At 43.7% G+C, this 26,560-nt stretch overlaps 1 protein-coding gene and 1 long non-coding RNA gene across 12 annotated transcripts in view; one reads left to right on the top strand and one right to left on the bottom strand.

Moving 5' to 3' along the window:
• The first annotated feature begins 268 nt into the window (after positions 1-268).
• LOC125916620 (uncharacterized) lies at positions 269-5,775 on the top strand. Its single transcript, XR_007455986.1, has 3 exons — positions 269-368; positions 1,883-2,085; positions 5,518-5,775. It is a non-coding gene; the product is annotated as an uncharacterized LOC125916620 (long non-coding RNA).
• Positions 3,351-26,560, bottom strand: part of ZNF23 (zinc finger protein 23) — a 45,488-nt gene continuing 22,278 nt past the window's right edge. The window contains exons 1-5 of one of the 11 annotated variants that reach the window (XM_049622924.1): positions 19,200-19,234; positions 13,691-13,815; positions 11,408-11,534; positions 10,715-10,828; positions 3,351-5,804 (exon numbers count right to left, since the gene is read on the bottom strand). In XM_049622924.1, the coding sequence (XP_049478881.1) occupies positions 4,012-5,804; positions 10,715-10,828; positions 11,408-11,534; positions 13,691-13,783 (2,127 nt within the window). In that variant the 5' untranslated portion in view covers positions 13,784-13,815; positions 19,200-19,234 and the 3' untranslated portion in view covers positions 3,351-4,011. The other 10 variants (XM_049622922.1, XM_049622925.1, XM_049622930.1 and 7 more) reach the window with 10 other exon arrangements.

The following is a 26,560-nucleotide window of genomic DNA, read 5'->3' as shown; positions in this document are numbered from 1 at the left end:
AGTGTGAAGGCAGGGAAAGCCCTCTGGGTATTAAGAACACCGCACTGCAGGGCTGGGCCCCTGCCCACTGTTTACCTGGTCCCTGCACTTCCTCTAACTCCACTGTCATGGGGAGACCCCAACCCACTGTTCTTTACTATGTGCCCTTCCCAGGGCTGTGGATCCCACCTCCCTTATCTATTGTTCTTCCTACCCAACTCACACTCGAGGCCCTGCTGTGGAACTCTTGGATTCTGTGGAACGCATTCCGATTTCTGTCTTGGATACCCCTGTTTCCAAGACATCTTTAGGCACAAACCCCCTGACCTTTACTCTCGGGCCCACTGGCAACTGGCCCCTTCACAATCTCCCACAGGGGCTCAACTTAGGTGAGTTTGCAGTATGCGCCTCTGAGTAAGATTTCTCGGGGCGGGGGAGGGCGGGGCGGTGGAGGAGTATGCTTCTTTAAGAGTTTGCAGTGCCCTGGCCTAAGCCTTCTGTGCGTTCCAACTCTGGCCTGCCGGTTGTCTCAGGTAGTGTCCACCCCACCCCCACCACCGGTGGATCCCCAGTTGAGTTTTCCACCAAGAGCTCGGACCGGGCTGTCCCAGGAACACCCCTGGGATCAGGGTAGGGAGGAAAGGTCCTGCATCCGGGCAGCCTCACAGTGGGGGGCTCTGTGCTTCCAGTCCCTCGTGGAGAGCGGCCCGGGCTTCTTGCGCCCTGCAGTGAGCGAAATGGCCACCAGGGGCAGCAGGGGGCCGAGGCTGGTGGCCAGTGGCTGCTAATGGCTTCTCAACTGCGGGTCCCAGAGCCCTGAGCACGCAGCCCGACGCCCCTGCCCTTTCTTGTTTAGGGGCCAAAACAGTGCCCTGGTGGGAAGGCTGCCACCTGGCTACCCACGCCGCGCGCTGTGGCCCAGGACGGATGGGACCAAGAGCCTCAGGTCCCCACCCTGGGAGCGCGTGGGCCCGGGGCTCGCCGGCCAAGGACGGGTGGCAGACACGCGGTACGGGTGGCCGAACTGCCCCTTACCGTGGCGGGCTGGAGGAAATCGGCCGCGCAGCGCGAGGGCTTCCTGGAGGCCGGGCCTGTGCTGAGTGCCTGTGCGATTTCAGCGGCTGGCAGGGGCTGGAGGCACAATGCAGGATCACCGGAGCCACCCGGGGACTGGCAAGCTGTTGCAGGCAGAGCTGGAGCAAGAGGGAGGCTCTGGCCGCTGGCTGCCCGAGCGCAGTTGGAGCCAGGGCCCAGCAGAGCAGGTTCAGACGGGGGGCTAGAGTCCCGGGAGCCTTGAGACCAGTTGGATTTGCTGGGGACCACGTGGTCTGTGCTGCGTACTGGCCTCAGAGCTGGGGAAAGGGACTTGCAGGGAGCTCTCCTAACCCGTAGACTGGGGACTCGCGGAGAAGGCCAAGATTCGCTCGTCTCCTGGTCCCCAGCACTTGGTCGACCTTGGCCTGTGGCAAGGGGAAGGGTGTCCTCAGTTCCCTATCAAGAGACAGGATAGCACATAGAGTGGGGTTGTGGTCTGGGGAGAATGCAGACGTCAGAGGTAGAGAGGACAGAAGAGTCCAGAGGCATCTTCTCAGAATTCTCTGCCAGGAGGAGAGGGATGATAGCCCAGGGGTAGCTGTGCTGGGCCTCCTGTTCCCAAGATGACATTGGAGGCCTGTCCTGCCTTGGCCTCTCTCCCCAGGCCATCCCCTCACCTGCTGGGTGCTGGGCAGACATATTTCCCTCTAAGCCTCAATTTACCATCCTGACCTGGGCAGGGCAGGAGCAGATGTTCTCTGAGGACCCTTCCAATGTGACAGGCCAGGGTAGAAGGGTGTGCTACAGGGACAGAACATGCTGATGGGGACTGAGGGACAAAGGCTTTATTTAATCCTGGCCCTTCCAGGCTCACAGCTCCAGTTCAGAAAAAGAGAAGACCTTTTGTGAGGGGACAGAGGTCTCCAGTGCCATGGCTCCTCTTTGTCCTGATAAGGCTTCCACTGGGCCCAGGCAGCTCTGGGCTGGAGTCACCTATGAGCACTGAGGCTACAGGATATCAGGACCACTGGTTGATGTGATGGAGCCATTCGACTTCATGAGGCTTTGCAGGTATCTATTTTCTGCTTCCTCTTGTCCTTAGTATCTGAATAGAGCACCTGCCCTGGATAGTAACAGACCTACAGAGAAAGAGAAAACCCTCAGAGACCATCTGGGTGGGAACAGCCTTGAGTTCTGGTGCCAGCCCTCACCCTGCACTGACAAGGGCCTGAGACCCAGAAACCATGGTCACATAGAACATTGGTATCAGATCCCGGACAGATTATCCTCAGTGGCTGACTCTCCTAGAATCCCTGCCTCGGTCTTGCCTCAGCAGAGAAACTGCCAGATGCTGCTGCAAGCCAGGACTGCACAGACACAACTAGTGGCTGCTCATGAACCAGGATGGCTGGGGAGTGCTGTGGCTTTCTGGCCTGTGTAAGGGACATTAGCAGCTGATCTGCTGGGTGACCAGGCCATCCACCTTTGGGCCTGTTTCTAAATAAATGGCCTGGGGCACTTTGACGTCTGGAACTACCCAGAAGTGCAGGTTCAGATAGTCAGGGGGAAGGCCTTGTTCCCTCCTATGTTCTGAGGGGTTCCAGGCTCTGCCTCCACGCCAAGTTAGTTCCCAGGAGCCTGGGGGCAGAGCAGTGGATAGGGATTTCTACAACAATGGCATCCCTAGGACACTCTGCTGAGGTCCTATACCACATCATTAGCTTTCTAACAGGAATGGTGCCTTTGAAATACTCAAGATAGTACCCCTGGCCAACACCGGTAGCTCAAGCTACACAGCATGCAGCAGCAGGTGTCAGTGCCTCTGGGAGTGTACGGTCTCTGTATACGTAGGGTACATTGTGTCTGTGACTAGAAGTGTATCTATGGGAGGGTCTGTGGAAGAGAGGTTTGTGGGCTCCCTGTGTATGACTGTGTGCGTGGTTTTTCACGCCTTAGAGGACTGAGCCTGAGCATCTCTTCATTAGTCATTTTTACATCTTTTTTTTTTTTTTAATTTTTTTTCAACATTTTTTATTTATTTTTGGGACAGAGAGAGACCGAGCATGAACGGGGGAGGGGCAGAGAGAGAGGGAGACACAGAATCGGAAACAGGCTCCAGGCTCCGAGCCACCAGCCCAGAGCCTGACGCGGGGCTCGAACTCACGGACCGCGAGATCGTGACCTGGCTGAAGTCGGACGCTTAACCGACTGCGCCACCCAGGCGCCCCTTTACATCTTTTTAAAAACTGCCTGCTAGTATCATTTTCTGGGTTTTATTATATTACTTATCTCTTAATTGTAAGACCTTTTTATATATTAAACTTTTATATCACAAAATTTACAAGGGTATTTCCACTTTTTGTGCTTTATCTTTTAACTGTATTTGGAATTATTGAGAACATATGTATTTAATTTTGAAAACTCAGTGTTTTGGTATGTTTGCTTATGGTTGGTTTCTAGCTTTTATATGGTGCTCAGGAAAGGTTTTCTCCATTCCATGAAAATACAAAATGTAATCATCTTTTCTAAGGAAATTTTTATTGTTCATCCTCTTTACAAAAGTGATACATGCTTGTTGTCAAAGGGAAGTAAATTTAGGTAGAGTGAATATCTTGAGTTTTCCTGGCTAAGAACAAGGTTTCTCTCTCTCCCCCATTAATTTTTCCTTTTGTGGCCCTTACTGGAGATTTATTTCTCCATAGACCTGTGTATAATAATTAAGTTTATCCCAAGAAAATCCACTTTTCTTGATGCTGTTGGGAATGGGATCCTTTCTTTCATTATACTTTCTAATTGGTTGTTGGTATAGAACAAGCTATTCATTTTTGGATGTTACTTTTTAACCAGTCCTCATTCTTGATTTTAAAAGATGGAAAAGGTTTGTTTCCATGTGAAGATGCCACATTCATTTCCCTCTCAGGGTTTTCTACCAGGGTGAATCTGATGATACTTGATCCATTTCATTAACCTTGAGAGTTTTCTGCCACATCCTCCTCATTAAGATTTGCCTTCACCATGGACACTTTGATGCTGACTAAGTTGGAAACTAAACCTGAAGGCTTTCCCACACACATTACACACGAAGGGTTTCTTCCAAGTATGGACAGTCTGATGTATTATACAATCAGAACTATAGCTGAACCCTTTTCCACACTCCACACATCTAAAGGGTTTCTCCCCAGTGTGGCTTCTCTGATGCCGAATTAAATGGGCATTAACATGGAAGGCTTTTCCACACTCCTTACATTGAAAGGGTTTCTCTCCAGTATGGATCCTCTGATGTACAATATAGTCAGAACTACAGCTAAATGCTTTTTCACATTCCATACATTTGAAAGGTTTCTCCCCAGTGTGTATTCTCTGATGCCTAGTTAGTTTGGCATTGATAGTGAAGGCTTTCCCACATTCCTTACATTGATAAGGCTTTTCTCCAGTATGGATTCGATGATGATCAAGTAGGTTTCTTTTAGAAGTAAAGCATTTCCCACACTCATTACATTCAAAGGGTTTCTCCCCAGTGTGAATCCTCTGATGTTGCATTAGTTTTGCATTAACGTTGAAGGCCTTTCCACACTCATTACACTCATAAGGCTTCTCCCCAGTGTGGATTCTCAGATGCTGCCGCAGCTGAGAGTTACACCTGAAGGCTTTCCCACACTCGTTACAACCATAGGGTTTCTCACCCGTGTGGATTCTCTGGTGCTGGATTAACTTCCCTTTGACACTAAAGGCTTTTCCACATTCAGTACACTCATAGGGTTTCTCACCTGTGTGGATTCTTTGATGCTGAATGAGTTTTGCATTATTACTGAAGGCTTTTCCACACTCCTTACACTGATAAGGCTTCTCCCCAGTGTGGATGCTCTGATGCTGCCTAAGCTGGGAACTGCACCTGAAGCCTTTCCCACACGCATTACATTCATAAGGTTTCTCTCCAGTGTGGATTCTCTGATGTTGAATTAATTTGGCATTAACATTGAAAGCTTTCCCACAGTCGGTGCACTCATAAGGCTTCTCCCCAGTGTGGACTCTCTGATGTGTGATATATGCGGAACTGCAGCTGAAGCCGTTTCCACACTCCTTGCACTGATAGGGCTTCTCCCCTGTATGGATTCTCTGATGCCTGTTCAGACTCCCATTAACGCTGAAGGCTTTCCCACACACCTTACACTGATAGGGCTTCTCCCCGCTGTGGATGGTCTGATGTGTGATATAATGGGAACTGTAACTGAAGCTTTTCCCACACTCCACACATTTGAAGGGCTTCTCCCCGCTATGAAGCCTTTGATGCCAAATTAATTTTGCATTAACGCTAAAGGCTTTGCCACACTCCTTACACTGATAGGGCTTTCCCCCAGTGTAGCTGTTTTGATGCTGAGAGTTACGCCTGAAGGTTTCCACTAATTCTTCACATTTAAAAGTTCTTTCCCCAGAATTAATTAGTTCATGCTGAATAAGTTTTGTATCAAAGCTGAAGCCTTTCTCCAATCCCATATGTTCAAGGGGCTGCTGTCCAGTGGTGACGGCGTGACAATGAAAGAAGTCTGGACTCTGACTAAAGAAACATTCCTCCACGGGGCTGGTGTTGTCTTTCACCGTTGCATCAATGATGCTGCTGTTTTCTTTCTTCATGCTTCCTACTAAATGGACTTCCTGCTGTTTCTCTAGAATACAGGCTTCTGAAAAGTCTGTTTCCTGGGAAAAGTCCCTCTGAAGTTCAAATGATGTATTGTGTTTTTCTTTATATATTTCCTTTGTCAAGTTATTGTCAGTCTGGCTCTCAATATCTACTATAAAAAAAAACAGAAAAACAAAATATCATGTAAGAACCATGTTAGAAAAAAGAAAAGAATGGTGGTAAAAGTAATAAAGAATCATAGTTAATCAAGATTTCTTGAAACTCGCCACACTAGGTCAAAGAATCTAAGGTTCATCCATAAGATGGAATAATATATAGTTGGCAATCAATCAATCAATAAATCCATATATGCTGACCTGAAAAGATGTCCAAGATACACTGTTAAATGGAAAAACAAGTTGAGAAATGGATATAAATTAGATTCCATTTCTATAAAGGAAAATAAAACGGGCTAATAAATACATATAGATTTGCATATGTATGCCTAGAAAACTACTGGAAGAATACACAAGAAACCGAGCAATCTGGCACAGGAAGTTTCAGCGACTTGTTTCTCCAGTATGCTTTATACACTCTCTGTACAGTTTTGAGCATGAATGATTTAAGATGATGTTCCAGTAACATAAAAGTTAAAAGTGACAGCAGTAGAACAAAATCCTAGGTCTTCGCCACCAGATGAGCATTCTTTTTATCACACCACACTTTACTACACGCTGCAGTTTTTTTCTCAGCTGTCCATGGTTAATAAGAATGGAAACTGCTTACAAAGGAAAAGGCACAGGATCCAACAACTTGTAGCAACGCTAAGGGTGGCAAGTGTTTGCAGCACCAGGAAGTGAAAGAGAAATAATCTTATTTCTTTTCTTGGAACTTAAACTCAAGGCTCTCTAAAATTCCTCCTTCACCTTCTGCTTTCTCTGCTTACAAAGGCAATCTTTAGGGGCATCTGGGTGGTTCAGTCAGTTAAGCGTCCAGCTCTTGATTTTGGCTCAAGTCATGATCTCACACTCAGCACAGAGCCTGCTTGGGATTCTCTCTCCCTCTCTGCCCCTCCCCACTTTGCATGCACATGTGCGCTCTCTCTCTTTAAAATAAACATTAAAAGGGGCGCCTGGGTGGCGCAGTCGGTTAAGCGTCCGACTTCAGCCAGGTCACGATCTCGCGGTCCGTGAGTTCGAGCCCCGCGTCAGGCTCTGGGCTGATGGCTCGGAGCCTGGAGCCTGTTTCCGATTCTGTGTCTCCCTCTCTCTCTGCCCCTCCCCCGTTCATGCTCTGTCTCTCTCTGTCCCAAAATAAATTAAAAAAGTTGAAAAAAAAAAAAAAATAAAAAAAAAAAAAAAAATAAATAAACATTAAAAAAAAAAAAAGACAATCTTTTGGCCCGCTTTATCCCTTTGATCCATCTCTCCCCACCCATCCAGAACACTGCTGCATTCTCCTGGTCTTTCCTTCTACTTCCTCCCTCAATCCTGAAAGTGGTCAGTCCCTAACGTTCTTTTTAGAATTCCTACAGTTCCAATGGAGCCAGGATCTGTCTTTGCTCCCAAATCTCTTAAAATTGGCCTCAAAATGCTGCCTCTATTTTTTCATCTCCCATCTCTCCTCAACCACATGTAATAAGCCCACTTCCCCAGTATTTCATTAAATCTCCCTCAAAAGATCCAAATGACCTAGATTTCCCTAGCAAGCATTTTCAAAATACTGTTGGTCTTTTCCCAATTATAAACATAATATTCATCTCTAATATCAGAAACATGCAAAGAAAAAAATTCAAATTACCTGAAATACAACCACCTAACAACAACTACAGCTAATCTTCTGACGTATTTCCTCCCTCAATCATTTTCCTTCCAATCATTCTTCTAAAAACATTTTTTCAAAAATGAAAATATTTTTCTTCCCTAACATTAATAAGGATAATTTTCCAGTATCTTTAGATATTCTGTAAAAATATTTTAAAGGGGCGCCTGGGTGGCTCAGTCGGTTAAGCGTCCGACTTCGGCTCAGGTCATGATCTCACGGCTCGTGAGTTCGAGCCCCGCATCGGGCTCTGTGCTGACAGCTCAGACCCTGGAGCCTGTTTCAGATTCTGTGTCTTCCTCTCTCTCTCTGACCCTCCCCTGTTCATGCTCTGTCTCTCTCTGTCCCAAAAGTAAATAAACGTTAAAAAAAAAAATTTTTTTTTTTAAATTAAAAAAAAAATATTTTAAAAATGGCTAAATAAGCATTCCATCCTAAAGAGGCATGTTAATTTAATCAATTATCTCTATCCTGATTATTCAGGTTATTTCCAACATTTTATTATATAAAATTATAATGAACTTCCATGCATGTACATCTTTGTTTATATCCCTGATTATTATCAGGACACCCTAGGAGGGAATTTCCAGGCTATCGAGGACAAACTTTTAAAAGGCTTTTGATATGTATTGCTAAAGTACTTTCTAGAAAGACTACTGATTCACATTCACCTCCAGAAGTCTATTCCAGTTTGGTGTATTCTCTCCATCACTTACTATAATTGTTCTCAGTATGAGCGAGGAAAACTGAAGGGACTCCATGAAAAACTACTTGCTTCTGTTCCTGGTTCTATTCTTTCTAGGACCTGCACTTTGGCCACGTACATGCCTTATGGAACAAATGATGTATGTCCTTCCTGTGTGAGTCAGAAGTTAATGATTTTTTACACTCTTCCAGCACAGGTGGTAACATCTATGGAATGACTAAGCAAGGCTGTCATGTATGTTTTCCACACCACTGACTCTAGACACCTGATGCCAAAACCCCCTGGCAGCAGGGAATAAGTGAATTATGGAGGACACCCGGACACTTGTCTTTGTTCTGACCAGTTCCTGGGTGCCCACAGAGGACATGTACATTCTAAATAGAAACCCCAGACCCTGAGCAAAGGAGAGACTCACTCTCCTTTCTTTTCTCAGTCTCCCAGACACTCATCTGCTATACTCTATCACTTATGCTATTCAGTAAACTCTGCTCTCACTTTATCCTGGCTGGCAACTTGATTTCTATCCTGCTCAAAGCCAAGGACCATCTTTGCTGGCCCTGCAGGACCCTCTCTGGGTCTTCAGACCCACCCTGCCTATGTCAAGTATGTTAGGTGAAACATCTGTTTTAATTTCTTTTTCATTGGTTTCTATTGAGGGTGAAGATTTTTCATTGATTTAAATTTGTACTTCTTATGTGGATCAAACATTTATATTCTTTGCCAATTTTTCTATACTAGTGACCTTCTATTTACCAAACCCTACAGTGTGGCAGATGCTACCAGTTTCTTAACCAGTATCATTCTCCCTTTCTTCCTTACTAGCACAGCCTCCAATGTGTTTGAGGTAGCAGTAAAAACTACAGCTAAAAACTATTTTCTTCCCTCTCCTGCAGTAGGGGCACCAGAAGACACAGTTGTAGCAAATGAGATATAAACAGATGTCACTATGTGGGCCTTCTGAAAAAGCTTTTTAACAGAGAATCAACTTGGCTGACATGGACCTTGTGCCCTAGGCCTTCCGCTTCTTTCTATCTAAAAGCCATCTGATTCCTCACTCCAATTAACAAACACAAACTAATTGGATTGATGTTCCCATTCTCAGCTAAGATCACGATGGGTTATTCAAAAACTTCAAAGACTTCAGGATTGTCTGTTGCCTACGGAATGAAATCCAGACTCCTTTGAGGAGATCCACGATTATATGGAGCTTCCTCCATATTATATGCAATGCACTTTAAACTCTTGATTTTGCAAAACATGTCTTCCTTTGTCAGGAATCATCTGGTTGAATGACTACAAGAAACAAAAATCCACTGAATCTTTAAAGGATTCATGGGACACCTGAGTGGCTTAATCAGTTAAGTGTCTAACTTCGGCTCAGGTCATAATCTCGTGGCCCATGAGTTCAAGCCCCACATGGGGCTCTGTGCTGACAGCTCGAGCCTGGAGCCTGCTTCAGGATTCTGTGTCTCCCTCTCTCTGCCCCTCCCCCACTCATGCTCTGTCTCTCCCTCTCTCTAAAATAAACAAACATTACAAAAAAGTTTTTTTAAGTAAATAAATAAGAGGATTCATTGAAAGGACACAAGAGAATCTTATGGACCACAAACGCAGAGAAGTAAATAGGAAATCACAAGAAATGGGAAATCGTCTGGCAACGACTCGGCTTAAGCCAATGAGAAGCTTGCTACTTCAAGTAAGATCTGGGAAACGATACATTGGCAGAACCTGAGAATTAACAGAAATGTAGACTCTTGGCCCCATGCCGGACTTACTAAATGACAATATGCATATTTACAAGATACCCAGAGGTGATTCATTTGCACATCATTTGAGAAGCACTGAACTGAGAGCACTTCCTTCTGCCTTATTTCCCACAGCTTAAGCTGTCTTCTCCACAAAAAAAAAAAAAAAATTAATAAAAACTAATATTTCCTTGAGCACACACTGTAAGTTACACATTTAATATGTAATATCTCATGTAATCCTGAACCCACAAGACTAGCACTGTTCTCTCATTTTATTATTCCATTTTCAGGGATAAAAACATTGAATCTTAGAGAACTCAAATAACTGACATACTCAAAGTCACAATTAGGAAATCCTGTAACTAGGAATAGCAGTTGGGATTGAACCTCAGGGAAGTCTACTCCAAAGACTGTACTTTTAACCACCAGGCTATTCTGCCTTTCTGTACAAAAAGACTGTTAATTCTCCATCCATCACATTAAGTGTACAATGTTTAGAAAGTAGCAAGGACCCCAAAATACTGAATCTATTCATTTCATCTGAGAAAGGCAGAATTCCAAAATTAGAACTGAAAAGAATTAGAATAAGGCATTTGAAAAAAAGATCTGTTCTTGGAATTACAAAGAAACAGCAAACTGCAAAAATAATCAGGTCTCAACTGTACATATCTCTAGAAATCATCAACATTATTTAAATTTTATTTTCTACAGCTGGCTCATAAATGTGGCATGCTTATATATTGCTAACGTTGGTTTTCTTCCTAAAGAGTTTAACTCCCCGATAAAAGGCAGCTGTGTGTCCCTTACCAGTCCAGACACCCTGGGAGCCTATTTCTGTTCCAGCCACCAGTGGAGATGGGTCCCCCAGCTCACCTGCTCCCTCTAGTTGCAATATCACAGCAGGTTTGAGAAGCGAAAATCCTGTTTAGGGGGAAAGAAAGAGGACAGAGAGGTGAATAATCTCCCAGAGATGAGTTCTTAAGCCTCTTCTCCAACTGTCTTGGCAATGGGAAGGGAAAATAAGCGCTGTAGGGGATCCCATGCCTAAAGACGACAGGAAAGGGTGGAATGGCTTCGAAAGTGTATGTGTGTATGTTGCGGGGGGGTGGGGAGGGGTACCTGAGAAGGTGTGGGAGGAGTTGGGAATGGCCTGAACCGTGGGCCCGAAAGACCAAGATATGCAGGTCAGATGAGGGTGAATGTGAAGATAATGCTGTGGAACAGTAAGTTTCTTTTTCCCACACTGTGTCCAAACCACAACTTCTAGAGGATGGATAAAGAGTGCACACTAGTCCCAGCAAAGTCCTATATTGGCCCAATAAAGGCTTGGGATTCACCCTTTCCAGCAACCCCTAACTCAAGGGGAATTAGGAATCTCAACTCCTGGGGTTCCGGCTCAGTAAAGGATTTCTACAGACCCCACCTGCAACCTGTCAGGGGTCAATAAGCCAGGAAACCCCAACTGGCAGAGTCTGGGTCCCAGGGGGAGAGAGGCCTTACCCAGGGAGGCCACATTTCCATAATTCTCCAGCATCACATCCCTGTACAGGGCCCTCTGTGCAGGGGACAGGCCATTCCATTCCGTCTGAGTGAAGTACACAGCCACGTCCTCGAAGGTCACCGACTTCTGAAACAACAGGTTCCTGCTGCCCTAGGGCCAGTTCCATGGCTCAGGCCCTAGGTGAGGGGCAGAGGGCAGTTTAAGGGCTTGGGGAGGGAGCTTGTGAAGAGCACAAAATTAATAAAAAAGGGAAAGGTTTGAGAAAAAGCACATGGAAAGTAAACCATGGAGAATTATCTGACCTCTCTCATGGCAGGGAAACCTCATGCCATATTTTACATTTATAAAAGATATCCTAAGTTGGGATGACAGAAAAAAAATCCCATAATCAAGTTCCCCAAAAGCAACTCCATTCTTTCTGCTAGCCATGTCCTCAGGGGCAGATATGGCTCAGGACTTGCCCACCAGCATGCCCACCCTGATCCCTACCCCCATAAACCTCCAGCCACCCCCAGAGAACAGCTAGGCCTCCATCTCAACCAGCCCCCATCTGGATTCCTGTCACTGACCCTGCCACGAGGGGCTGTGCAACTGCCTGAGCACCTCTAGCAGCTCAGTGCTGCCCAGACTGGCTGAGGCAGGAACGGCAGCCCATTCTGCTTCCAGATGGGTCTTGCTGAAAACCCGATTTTGTTACATGCTCCCATCAGGCCTCATCCTCTCCAACTTTACCCAAGAACTCACTGTTTCTCCAGGGTTCGGGAAAGAGGGGAGATCAACCTTCCTAGTGGCCAGGTGCTCTGCCACCATTCCAGCTGCTCATCTCTGCATCACTACACCGTGCACCCGGCACAGGCCCTGCATCAGGATTGATGCCTCCCTTCCGGGCAGCTGCGGCCTCTGGTTGCGCTTTCTCCCTGCCCACCTCAGTCCTCTGTAATAACCTGGGTGACACGCTGGCAGGGATATACCCTCAATTCCTTTCTGCCAGGATTTTGCTTGATTCTACTGACCCCCACCCATCAACAAGCATAGTCCAACCACTGGGTGAGTCTGAGCGTCACTCATCTGTGACCCTGGATGGGCCAAGGAACTTCTCTGCACAAAATTAAATACCTTCACCGCCCACCACCACCACCCTTTACCCCAGCAAGTTGGAGGCTCCTGAATTCAACCCCACCCCCCCCCCCCCCCCCCCCTCCACCATCTGCGCAGGAAACGTCAGCTGGAATCCTGGGAAATGTTCCTGACTCCTCCCTCTCTCTTACTCTACCCTCAATCCTGACTCTCCATATCCTAAAGATTTTGTTAAGCATTACTTGAATTGGGTTGTTTTTTTTTTTTTTTTAACAACTACTTTCCTTGATGAAGCCCATTATCACCTGGACCAATGGAATTTTTTCTAAGTGGACACCTTCCTCTTGAATCACCCTGAAAATTATTCCCTACACAGCCATGACAAATCTGACCACCTTAACGTCACTGATTGCACAGGTCACAGGAATGAGCAGAGAAGAATCAAATAACAGCTGTGTGACTTTGGGAAAGGCACTCTGCTCCCCTTTGCCTTCCTATGTTTTGTAGCAGAGTGTGCACAACACAGCACCTATGTCAAGGGCAAGGAATCAAGACTGAGCGATCCATGCAAGTGCTTAGTATTATGCCTGCAGCATAGCAAGCCACAAACAGTGCTATTGGAATTACTGTGACTATGATTATTCCCAACCTGTAGTCCATGGAGGTCCATGGATGTGCTTCAGGGTGTCCGTGAAGTCCCTGAAATTGTATGGAAAATTTGGTTTGCATGCTTATTTTTCTAAGGGAGGGGGAGGGTCCAGAGCTTTTATCAGAAACCTAAAGTTTGAGCCCCTGCACCCAAGCCCTGAAAGTCTCTCCAGGACACAATGAGACATCCTGTCCCATAGGACTTCCTGTTTTTTCCCTCTCCAGACCCCACTACCCTCGTCTGCACACCATATTAGAGGCACAGCCATCCTTTGTGTTGACCTGGTCCTACTACTCCTTTTCACTTATGCCCTGGTCTCTGGACATCCTAAGCCGGTGCTACCCTCCTCCATTCACATCCGTGCACGGTGCATCCTCCATGGGCAGCTTCCTGTTGCCTATTCACCAGAGGAGCAAAGAACCTCAGTGTGCAGAACACTTCACCCCTGCCTTCAGGGATGCTCTCCTGCTGTTTCCATCCCTTCACGTCACCGCTCTTCCCATGAGTTCCAGGCGGAAGCGAGGAGGACCCCTCCAACTTCCATCACAAAGCTCACCAGCTTCCCTTCTTCAATGTGAAACTGCTCAGAAGAAGAGCTGGAGGACCCACAGCTCACCTGGGGCCAGGCTGTCAGGAGCATGGCTGCCATTACCTGCTCTCCCTCTCAGAGAAGGCCTGGAGCTGAGGAAAAACAGAGAGACAGATGTGAAGCAAGTCCCGCCCCTGCAGGAACAACACAGCCCCTCAGAGAAGATGTGAGACACAGGGAGCCAGTGTCCAGACAGGAATGCAAGCGGGAGCTGCCACAAGAAGAAGGGGGTGATCCAGTGCCCACGACCCCTCCCACCGATGACACTGATCCTAAGAACCCTAGGGTTTTACAATTCTGACACATCACATACACTAGAACATACATAAAATGTATAGAGAGCCTAAAGGATAATAAAGCAACAATTCAGCTCAAGAAATAGAACATCACCAAGATCATGGACTTACTTCTTTTTCTCTAAACAAGGATCATCCTCGATTACACTGCAAGGGAAGCCAGGCCAGCACAGCTGCAGCCCCAGCACAGAGGCCTGAGAGTCATGCCCCAGGGAGCTGGAGGAGACAGCTATTCCCCTACATCCTGCTTATTCCCTTACATAACTGAGTGTTCTCAAGAGCCCTGATACCTCTGTAGAGATCTTGGGAGGCCAGCCTCCCACATGGCCCAGGTTTACCTTTGAGGTCCCATGCTGCCTCCTCATACTTTCCAGCCCTCTGATAGTGAAGAAGCCAGGGCCTCAGCATCCTGAGAGAGGGGTCACTCAATTATCTAGGGTCCCATGACCGAACACTCCTTGCTCATTGTATTCAAAACACATGGACTGGTTATTTTCTGGTTACTGCTCCCAAAGTCAGTCTTGAAAACCTGTGTTTTCCTAAAATATCATCTATGTCTTCTAGGGTTTCACTTTAGTGCAGAACTGTGGAAAACACTGGTTCATGATTCTTTCCATTTCTTCCATATCTGGAACTACTTTGTTTTTCCCACTTCTTTTGAATATGTGTGCTTTCTAGACCCTTTCCCCTTTGTTAATGTTATGGATGGAACATGTCTCCCCACCCCGCCAAATTCATATGATGAAGTCCTCTCCCCCAACATGACTATATTTGGATACAGATCCTATGAGGTAATAAGGTTAAACAAAGCCATAATATGAGAGGTCTGGTGCCCCTATAAAAAAGCAGAAGAGACACCAGAGTTCATTTTCTACCATGTGAGGACACAATGAGAAGACAGCCAACTGTAACTCAAGGAGAGCCCTTATCAAGAACCAAATTGTGTGGCATCTTAATCTTGGGCTCCCAGCCTCCAGAACTGTGAGAAATAAATCTCTGTTGTTTAAGCCGAATAACTTACTGTATTTTGTTACAGCAGCCTGAGCAGACTAACAAAGTCAAGTGGAACAATGATTTGTCTATTTGAATGTTGTTTTCTTTTATTTTTAAAGAATAAGCTTTTCTATTTATTTAGAACATCACTCTTCTATTTCCTTCATTATGTTCTGCTTTCTTTGTTTCTTTAGCTCTGTAACAGATACTTTATGTACCACTCCAAATCCTCTGGTCTCAGCCCAGTTCCAGAGGCTTTGATCAGCTTTGCACAGGGACAATCTACCAATGCCTCCTCAAGGATCTATACCACATGTGGCTGGCTCCTGCCCTGGGGCTTTTCTGGCATCCTGTGTGGGACATCTGCAGATACCTGTGGATACCTGCTAGGTCCCGAAACACAGATAAGTAAAGGCTTGTGAGGCCACCCTTGACCAATAGGGGATAGAAGTCAATGGATAAATATTTTCCCCTTTAGTCCTCTACATTAGCAGCCATGAGATTCCAAGGCTTCTCAAAGATCCTGCAAGAACGAGCGCCCGGGGCCTATAGACAGGCCAGCCTGACAACACATCCTTGTATTGGCTCTCCCTCCTCTGTTTTACTCCCCTTGCTGTTCACTCTGCCCTTGGAATACATTCCCAAATAAAGTGCCTGCACAGAAACCTCTGTCCTGTGTTTTGCTTCTGGGGGAAGCTAGACTGCGAAAGGTTTTTTCCTACCTTCCTGAGGATGCATGATTTATTCATTTATGTTTATTCTTTACTATTTAGCAATTAAAATCTGTATGGCCATAAATTTTCCCTCTGAATACACTATTACCCACAGGCCAAAGGTTCTGAAAAAAATATTTTATGTTTTAATTATATTAATTATATTTTATAGCTGGTCAGCAACTGTGTTTTGTCTCTGACCACAGAATTGTTTAGGATAGTTTGTTATTAATTTCTTCTCTGTTCATAATTTTGGCTTTATTGCATGGTGTTTAAATAACCTGATCTATTTACTTCTGCTTTACAGAGTTTTGGGGGCTTTTTTTTTTTTTTTTTAGCTGAAATGCCTAAAAAAAATTCTACGAATGCTTAAAAAGAAAACCTATCCTATAATGGAAGAACATATAATTCTATTTCAATCTAATAAATCAACTCTACTTATTTTGTTACGCAGATATTTTTCTGTAATCCATGATCACTTTTACCTAATTAAACTGAGATAGCCAGTAAAGAGCAAATGCTCACAAAACACTGAACCCACATGTATCATGAACAAATCTTTTCAAGTCTTTAAGAAATGAGTAGTTCTAACAGTACTGAAACTGTAGAAAAAAAACAGCAAAATAAGTTTCCCAGTCCTTTTTATGATGCCAGCACAATACTGATGTAAAAACCACAGACCAGTCTCATTTATGAATACTCACAGAAAAATCCCCACTATAAAGGAATAGACTCCAGTAGTTCATTAAAGTGACATGCCATGACTAAAAGGGATCATCCCAGGAAAGCAAGTAAAGCTCAATATCAAGATACAGATTAGTATACTTTTTCACATGAATAAATCAAAGAAAAATAAACACACTCTCCATCCCAACAGATGCCAAAGGAATTTAATCAAATTCAATATTCATGCCTAAATTTAAAAATGTATGCCCTAGAGAAACTCTCATATGTAGAAAATATGTACAAAATTATTATCAGTATTTTAATTAAAAAAAACTGGAAACAACCTACATATCCACTGAGAGTACATAAACTGTCTTATCTTTTTTAAAAAAAAATTTATGTTTTTAGTTTAAATTTGAAAGACAGAGAGAGAGAGAGGGAATGAGTGGGGGAAGGGCAGAGAGAGAGAGACACACAGAAAAGGAAGCAGGCTCCAGGCTCTGAGCTGTCAGCACAGAGCCCAATGTGGGGCTCGAAATCACGAATCATGAGATCATGACATGAGCTGAAGTCAGATGCTCAACTGACTGAGTCACCCAGGTGCCCCTGTCCTATCATTTTTTAAATGAACATTACCCACCCCCACCAAAAAATGAACATTACCCAGCAGCAAAAATGAACAGCTCACAATTACATAGATGTAACAGCTCACAACAAACAACAGCTCACAAACAACATAAAAAATGAACAGCTCACAACAACATAGATGACTTCAGGAACATAATCTTGAGTTACAAGAGGGGCACCTAGGTGGCTCAGTTGGTTAAGTATCAGACTTTAGATATCAACCCAGGTCATGATCTCACAGTCGTGAGATCAAGCCCCACATCAGGCTCTGCGCTGGGTGTGGAGCCTACTTGGGATTCTCTCTCTTCTGTCTGTCTCTCTCTGCCCCTCCCTGCACACATGTGAATTCTCTCTCTCAAAAAAAAAAATTAACTGAAATAAAATTATAAAAATAAAAATGTTTTCTTTTTTAAAAATTGAGTTATACAAGCCCCAGATGACTAGAGACACTACAATGCCATTTTCATAAAGCTCAAAAACAAAATGTTTACAGACATATTTTGTGTGATAAAATTATTTTTATAAATAGGTAAGATGACAATTAATACAAAATTCTAGTTGTTACCTCTAGGGGTAGGAAGTTGGGAGCTGGGTTGAGAAGGAGCACACAGAGAGATGCACCAATACCAGAAATGTTCTCCTCCTTAAAGGGGTGGTGTGTTCATGGGTGCTCATTTTACCATTATGCTTCTTAAATGTCATGCTAGATGCAGTCTTCGGTATACATGAATAACGTTTTTTAAAAAGATACTTATCTCTATGATATGGAGTGGTTTCCAGAATATATCTTCAAATGAAACAAGCAAATGCAAAAGGTAGAGTGCTACCTTTTGTGTACCAAAAAATGGGAGTATAAGAAAATACACATGTATCTGGTCAATTGTACAAAAAAAAAAAAAAAATAGAAGGATAAATCAGAAACTAAGGAGAATGGTTGCCTCAAATATGGGTAGGAAGTGAAAGGAGCCTGTGATGCAAACAGGCTGGAAGGAAATAGGGTAGATGAGATTGGCAGGGGAAAGGAGGGCGTGACAGGCTTCTCTGAGTGTGCCTTTTTGTTCTGACACTCATAACCATAGTAATGTTTCACATATCCAAATATACAGACATTAAGCCAACCAACCAGGATGGGATAGGGTGGCGAGCCAAAAAGGAATACAAACAACAGCAAATGAGCCTAACTATACTACAATTGACTAATATAACCACACTGAAGTGGTGGGAAAGAAAAGAACTAAATAACTTTGGAAAACAGTGTTTTAACTAGATACTACAAGGCTAAAAAAACCTGTGCTCAAATGCTTCTTGAGGATACATGATTTATTTACTCATTTCATTCTTCTCTATTTGGCAATTAAAATCTATTAAGGCCATAAATTTTCCTCTGCATACACTACCAGCCACATTCCAGAGATATATACATATATATAGATAGATAGATATATACATATGTGTGTGTGTGTGTGTAATTTCATGTGTTAATTACTATAATTTAGTGTAGTATAGTGTTTTCGTAAAATTGCTTCTCATGAAGGTATGAATGAGGAATTCTGGGGCTATTTTATGTGTATTCTAGGACTTCGCAAATAAGTGATTATAAATCATCCCCAGATCATTGTCATCCCAACGGCCCAGGAGTAGGGCCAAGTTACCTTTTGGAACGCACAGCTCCAGGAGACAGTGCCCTTCAAAAGCCGGGCTGGCTCTGCTCCCCGGTGTCTGGGAGGGCTCTGCTTTTTCTGCGCTCTCACTGAACCCTGATTCACGACCCTATGTTAGGAGTCAGGAGGAATACGGTCCATACTTGAAATGCATATAGGTAAGAGCCCCTGTACGACTTCAACATGTTAAAACACTAGTGATATCACCTCAAGCCGCTTCACTCCTGCCAATATTCCACCCCCTGGCTGCTCCGACATATCTTCCCAAAAGGTCAGTAGTATCTTCCCCGAACAAAATGCTAAATGCTCGGGGCTCCGAGGTTGTGACGGTAATCCGGCTTCGCCTTCCACGGGATGGAACGTATTCGGCCACCAAGTCCAAAGTGGGAGTCGAGGAGGGGCGGAGGAGGACCGCGGGCAGCCGTTCTACCCACTCCTGCAAGTGCGGGAGGCCCATACGCACAGCACCCACAGCTACCCGCCGGGGCACCGCCCCCGCCGCCTGCAGCCCCACACTCACCTCGCAGCAGGCGGCTTCGTGGCGCGGCCGGAAGTGCGTCACCAGGCCGCGGCCCAGCCTCTCTAGGAGCAGCGTTGCTACCAGTGAGTAGCACTCTGGCCCCGCCTCTGCGCTCTGAGTCTCGGTGTCAGAGGCTCCTGCGCCCTACGCTCAGGTCTGAGCAGGTCTGAGCAGCAGGGCAGTTGTTCCTCGAGGTGGGCTGGGGAAGAGTCGGGGGCCGGCAATGACGCCGGGGATCTGTATCTTAGTAAAGCTCCCGGTTCTACCGGATTCGGGAGTTTCCGGACTGGGCCAGTGGATCGATCACACGCCGACAGACCTTAAGGCAGCCTTTTTGTAACAAATATTTCCTAGTGACTGTTTTATTCTCCTGTCGTGAAACTTACGATCATGACTTAGAAGATCATATGTAATATAAACAACCTACATTTTAAAAACTAATATTATGCTTTAATAGAGGAGATAAAATACACCTTTCAATATGCAAATGTATGCTCGTGACTGCTATAGGAGACCTAATGAAGTGGTGGATAATTTGCCTTTTCACATGGAATGTGCCTGAACGCCACAGCCACAACGCTGTCTGTCTTACGCTGGTGTTTCAAAAATCACAAGGTACGATCCAAAATGGTGAACACTTTTTGGTAAAGTTTAAGTGAAACAGTACAATCTTCGTTTGATTTTATAGGTATAGTAATTATATTTCTGGAGAATCAACGTATGTTAATTAAAACTGTGTAGAAATCGTTGTGTTTAGGGGAACCTGGGTGGTTCAGTCGGTTAAGCCTCTGACTTTGGCTCAGGTCAGGATCTTGCAGTGCCGAGCCTGCCTGGTATCCTCTCTCACACACTCACTCTCTCTCTCTCTCTCTCTCTCTCTCTCTGCCCCTCCCCCATTTGTGCACGTGCACACTCGCTCGCGCTCTCTCTCTCAATCTGTTTCTCAAAATAAATGAATTAACTTAAAAAAATTAGTTGTGTCTAGCTGAAAACACTTTCTAGACTCAGGTCATTTATCAAGTTTTTACCTACATGAATGTCCTGAAAGTATGTGAAAACTATTTCAAATAAGTGGAACCCTTCTGTGCATTGCAGGATTCCTGGCTCTCCAGGCTCCCATCAAACACCACCAAACACTGTAACAAAAATACTCCCATAAAATTCCAAAATGGGAGGTGGGGGGAGGCGGGGAACGCACTAAAAGCCACTGGATTGGACCATCCTTAGGTTCTGATCCCGCAATGCTACAGCACTGGAATGTGATTGGTGGTAGGTCCCACCCACCTCTCCAGCCTCTCACCACGCCTATTCTTCCTCCTCTATCAACTTCAGCCCCACTTTCCGAACAGGGCTCCCTAAACCTAGAATACCCTTCCTACTCTCCAATCTTGACTATTCCTTGAAGTCTCTGCTCAAATCCCATTTCCCTTTGAAAGCAAGCCTTCCCTGAGCACCTAGAATAAGGCAGGCCCGCCAGTTATGTGCCATCACAGCACTCTGTATTTCTCCGTACTTGGCACATGTGTGCTTTTTTAATGATACCAGTTTATTTAACTGTCTTCTCTGCTCACTCCAAGAAGCAAGGACTATATCTATCTTGTTCAACACCATTATCCTCAGCTAAAGCACAAGGCCTGGCACAAAGGAAGTATGCAACAAACATTTGTCGTTGACATCGTCCAAAGGCTCCAACCCCAACTCCAGAGTAGAACCCTTCTTCATTTCTGTGCCACTAGAGGTGGGATATATATTATGCCTGGAATCATAACATTGACCAGGAGCCCTTCTCAGTTTTGCCTTGACCTTGATCATCACTGTTTTCCTAAAATGAGCACTTTCATGGCCTCTCTTGTTCAGATAGAAAAATGGTCCCAGGATTCAGCACAGTGATAGCTGGAGATTACATTGTTCTTGGCATTACGTGGTTTGTTTGTTTGTTTGTTTTTTGTTATTGTTTTCCTTTAGCAGACCTTTAGCTAGGACTGAGGGCTTGACTGAAGAAATAGGAAGGAATTAGGAGATCACAGTGTCACAGAAGTCCTGGGCCCAAATGTTAGATCATAAATCAGTCACTCATCTTACAGATAAGAAAATAAGGCCTCCAAAGTAACCATGAAGCTCTGACTCCTAAGTGTATGAGGACAGGCACACACCAAGTTACAAAAGGCCTGAAGAAGCAGAGACCACTTGTCTGTTGATCTCTATTCTTCCCTTATATAGTAACAGACTCTATAGCAAGCCAAAGACAGTCCAGAAAAAATAACACGTTTTCTGGCTCTCTTTAAATCCAAGCGTGACAACACGACCAACTTCTGATAAATAGACTATAAGCAAAAGTGATGCCATGCCCTTAAATAGAAGGAACATGCATTTCCTGTCCCAGTATCCATCAGCTAGGTGGAACGCTGACAAGGGGGTGAGCATCTTGAACCATGTGAATGAGGATGTGGTTCCTAGGGTTGACATAGCTGCTGGGTGGTATCATAAAGCTGCTGTACCAGCCCTAGACTGCTTAACTTCAGATGATACATAAGTGAGAAATAAGTTGTCATCATGTTTAACCACACTGATTTTGGGTTCTTCAAATCAATACCCACAGCGATAGCCTTACCAATACCCCTAGGAATAAAGGATGATGGAAAAATCATACATACTTAAAAACAAACTTAAAAATTTAGGCTGGTTCTCATATTTCGCTGCTCTGGAAGGCTGGGCTTGCAGCCATGTTTCCCTCTGCTCGGCTCTATCCTCTGCCCCTCCAGTCCCAGGGCCTCCCTAAAACCTTTCCTCCCTTGCCCACCAGGAGAAACTGACAAATCTTCTCATGTTAAAAAAATATTTTTTGGTGTTTCTAGTTTTAAGATGACACAGTAAAGGTTGTTCTACCTGCGTTTCCTCTTGAAAATTGTGGGAAAACAACAAAGTCTGGGGTTCATTTCAAGAGTTCAAGAATGTTTCAATATTATAAAAATTCTCTTTACTTATTATGAATTAACAAACTACTCAACCTGGAGAAATAGGGCAGGGAGAGGTCTTATTCAAAAAAGCAACAAAGAAACCAAAAAAAAACTTAAGAATAAACTTAATAATAAATGTTTAAGACATAGATGAAGGAAAATTTAAATACTCAGGGACTAAACCAACAAAAACAACAACAATAAAAACTTGTATAAATGAAAAGGCAGAGGTAATTTTTCAAAGAAAGGGCATTCATCTTGACTTGACCTGTAAGTCCAATTTCAAACTATTTTGGAAAAAAAAAAAGAAAGTGGAAGGAATTGTCCTACACAAATAAAACGACAATAGGATTTGTTTGGGATCTTGTGAAGATGATTCTAAGGTTTATCTAGGGCAAAAATGTTATATATTCACAAGATATTACTAAAACAAAAATGCAAAAGGACTGAATGTTAAAGATATACCAGACAAGTGTTAAGCTAAAGTAAAAATACCATTAACTATATTAATATAGTAATGACTTTAAGACAAAAAATGTTATCAGGCAAGGTTCCATTTAAGGCAATATAGTGAAAGATATAAACTAGTATCCAGAAATTTAGGATAAGATACAATTTATAACATGATTTTATACCTAGCTCACAGGAAAGTATACCCAGGTACCAAACCTGAACAAGAAACTAAAACCAATGAGTTTAGCTGCATTGAATGCTTTGGCCAACACAAGTAGAAACAGTGGAGATTTGAAGATCTTGATACCTGAGGAGGCTGAATCATAATATTCAGGAGGCCACATGAAACAAGTAGGAATTAGGACTTCTCACAAACACATACACCCACTAAAATGCCTGGACCCAGGAAAGGATAAATTAGGGGAAAAAATCTTCCCACTAGCAAAGAGAGATAACAAAGAAGTCCTTTTGTAGGTTTTAGAGTGGTAGTGGGGATGTCCCCTAAGAATTTAGAATTATAGTCTGTATTACTGAATACATAGTTTAATACTACCTACCTGGACCAGTAACTCATAATCTAAGAACTAGAAAACTGCTGAAATAGTCATTATAGATTTTGGAGACAATGGCATTTAAAGGTTATTATAACTGCATCTGCAGATTGAAAAATTAAATAGAGACATGGAAAATAGAGAAATGTCCTATGTCAGGGGGATCTGGGTTGACTCGGTTAAGTATCTGACTCTTGATTTCGGCTCAGGTCACAATCTCACAGTTTGTGAGTTTGAGCCCCACATCGGGCTCTGTGCTGACAGTACAGAGCCTGCTTGGGATTCTCTCCCTGCCCCTTCCCCAAGTACACACACACACACTCTCTCTCTCTCAAAATAAATAAACTGAAAAAAAAAAATACACTGGACAGAGGGGCACCTGGGTGGCTCAGTTGGTTGAGCATCTGACTCTTGATTTTGGTTCAGGTCATAATCCCAGGGTTGTGGGACTGAGCCCTTCATCAGGCTCCATGTTTGGCATGCTTGGCATGGTTGGCTTAAGATTCTCTCTCTCCCTCTGCCCCTCTTTCCCCACACTCCTGCTCTCCCTCTCTCTCTCAAATAAATTTTTTTTTTTTTTTTTACATTTTTTATTTATTTTTGGGACAGAGAGAGACAGAGCATGAACGGGGGAGGGGCAGAGAGAGAGGGAGACACAGAATCGGAAACAGGCTCCAGGCTCCGAGCCATCAGCCCAGAGCCTGACGCGGGGCTCGAACTCACGGACCGCGAGATTGTGACCTGGCTGAAGTCGGACGCTTAACCGACTGCGCCACCCAGGCGCCCCTCTCTCAAATAAATTTTTAAAAATACACTAAACAGGGGGCGCCCGAGTGGCTCAGTCAGTTAAGCGTCTGACTTCAGCTCAGGTCATGATCTCACAGTTTGAGTTTGAGCCCCGCATTGGGCTCTGGGCTGACAGCTCAGAGCCTGGAGCCCGCTTCAGATTCTGTGTCTCCCTCTGTCTGCCCCTCCGCTGCTTGCACTCTGTCTCATTGTCTCAAAAATAAATACACATTAAAAATTTTTTTTAAAAAATACACTGAACAGAATTGAGTAGATATGGGGGGCGGGGGGGAGGAAACACGTTTTAAAAAAAAAACATAGTGAACTTGAAGTCATAGCAGTAAAAACTATCCAAAAAGAAACAGAGAAAGGGGTGCCTGGGTGGCTCAGTCAGTTGAGCATCCGACTTTGGCTCAGGTCATGATCTTATGGTTCATGGGTTCCAACCCTTCATCAGTCCCTGTGCTGACAGCTCAGAGCCTGGAGCCTGCTTCGGATTCTGTCTCCATCTCTCTTTCTGCCCTTCCCCTGCTCGTGCTCTCTCTCTCTCAAATATAAATAAACATTAGAAAGTTAAAAAAGGGAAAGAAAAAGACACAGAAAAGAAAATAAAAAATAAATGAACACTAACAAAACATATACAACACTTGAATACTGACAACCACAAAATGCTGATGAAAGAATCAAAGAAGATCTACACAAATGGGGATAAATATCAGGTTCATAGATAGGAAGATTTAGCATAAGAAAGATGTGAGCTCTCCCCAAATTGATATACAGGTTTAATGCAACTCTTACCAAAATTCCAGCAGACTTTTTGAAGATATAAACAAGATTATTTTAAAATCCATATGGAAAGGCAAAGGATCTAGAATGAATAAGACAGCTTGAAAAAAGGAGAGTAACATGGGAGGAATTGGTCTATCCAATTTTAAGTCTTATATAGCTATAACAATCAAGACTGTGTTATTGGCAGAGGAATATACAATAGATAGATCAATGGAAAAGAATGAAGAACCCAGAAATAGACCCATACAACTATGCTGAACTTATTATTTTTTGCAAAAGTGTATAAGCAATTCAATAGAGGAAAGATGGCTTTTTCAAAAAGCAGTGGTAGAGCAACTGGGCATCCAGAGGGAAAAAATGAATCCCAACCTGAGTATCACAACTTATAAGCCCAAAATGGATCACAGACATTAATGTGAAAATGTAAATGTAAAATGTTTATAAACAAATGAAAGAAAATCTTCAGGACCTGGGGCTAGGCAAAGAGTTCTTAGACCTAACACAAAATTTATTAGCTGTAAGAGGAAAAGTTCTAAATTAGACTTCATCAAAATTTTAAAAAAATTTTCTATGTAAAAGATCCTGTTAGGAGGATGAAAAGCTATTGAGTAGGAGAAAATACGTGCAAACCACATATCCAAGAAGTACTAGCATATACCTGATAATATATTTCCGGAATATATAAAGAACTCTCAAAACTTAACAGTATAAAACAAACAATCCAATTAGAAAATGGGCAAAATATGTGAAAAGACACTTCACTGAAGAAGATACACAGATGACAAATAAACAAAAGATGTTCAACATCATTAGCCATGAGGGAAATGCAAATTAAACCACAATACAATAAACATCTATCAGAATGACTGAAATAAAACAACAGTGACACCACCAAATGCCTCCAAGGATGCAGAGCAACTGAATCACTCATATGTTACTGGTGGAAATGTAAAATAAAATGGTGCAGTCACCCTGGAAAACAGTTTTTCAGTTTCTTAATTATTTATTTAGAGAGGGACAGACACAGTGAGAGTGGGGGAGGGGCAGAGAGAGAGATGAGAGAGAGAGTCCCAAGCAGGCTCCGCGCTGTCAGCACCCAGCCTGACACAGGGCTCAAACCCACAAAGCCGTGAGATCATCACCTGAACCAAAACCAAGAATCAGACAGTTAACTGCCTGAGCCACCCAGGCACCCGCAGTTTGCCAGTTTCTTAGGAAACTATAAACATGCAGTTATCACATGACCCAGCAACTGTCCTTCTGGGCATTTATTCAAGACAACTGAAAACTTAGGGCACTTGGGTGTTTCAGTCAGTTAAGCGTCTGACTCTTGGTTTTGGCTCAGGTCATGATCTCACAGTTTCCTCGGTTTGAGCCCTGTGTCAGGCTCTGTGCTAGCAGGGCAGAGGCTGCTTCGGAGTCTCTCTCTCTGCCCCTTCTCTGCTCATGCTTTCTCTGTCTCTCTCAAAAAAAAAAAAAAAAAAAAAAAAAAAAAAAAAAAGAAGACAACTGAAAACTTTCTTTCACACAAAAACTGTATACAAATGTCTATCTATAGCAGCTCTATTCATAATAGCCAAAAACTAGAAATGGCTCAGCTGTCCTTCAATAGGTGAGTAGTTCAAGAAACTGTGGAGTATCTATACTATGGAATATATTCAGCAATAAAAAGGAACAGATTATTGATACATGTAGCAAAAGTCTCAATGCATCTCCAGAGAATTACTCTGAGCAAAAAGGCCAATCTCAAAATGTTATATACTGTCTGGTAACATTTACATAACATTCTTAAAGTGATTTTTAAAAATGAAATAGAGAATAAGTT

The sequence above is a fragment of the Panthera uncia genome (genome assembly GCF_023721935.1).
Source record: "Panthera uncia isolate 11264 chromosome E2 unlocalized genomic scaffold, Puncia_PCG_1.0 HiC_scaffold_20, whole genome shotgun sequence".
Lineage (NCBI taxonomy): Eukaryota > Metazoa > Chordata > Mammalia > Carnivora > Felidae > Panthera > Panthera uncia.
Note: the sequence above shows the minus strand (reverse complement) of the source record. Positions and strands in the feature narration are given on the sequence as shown.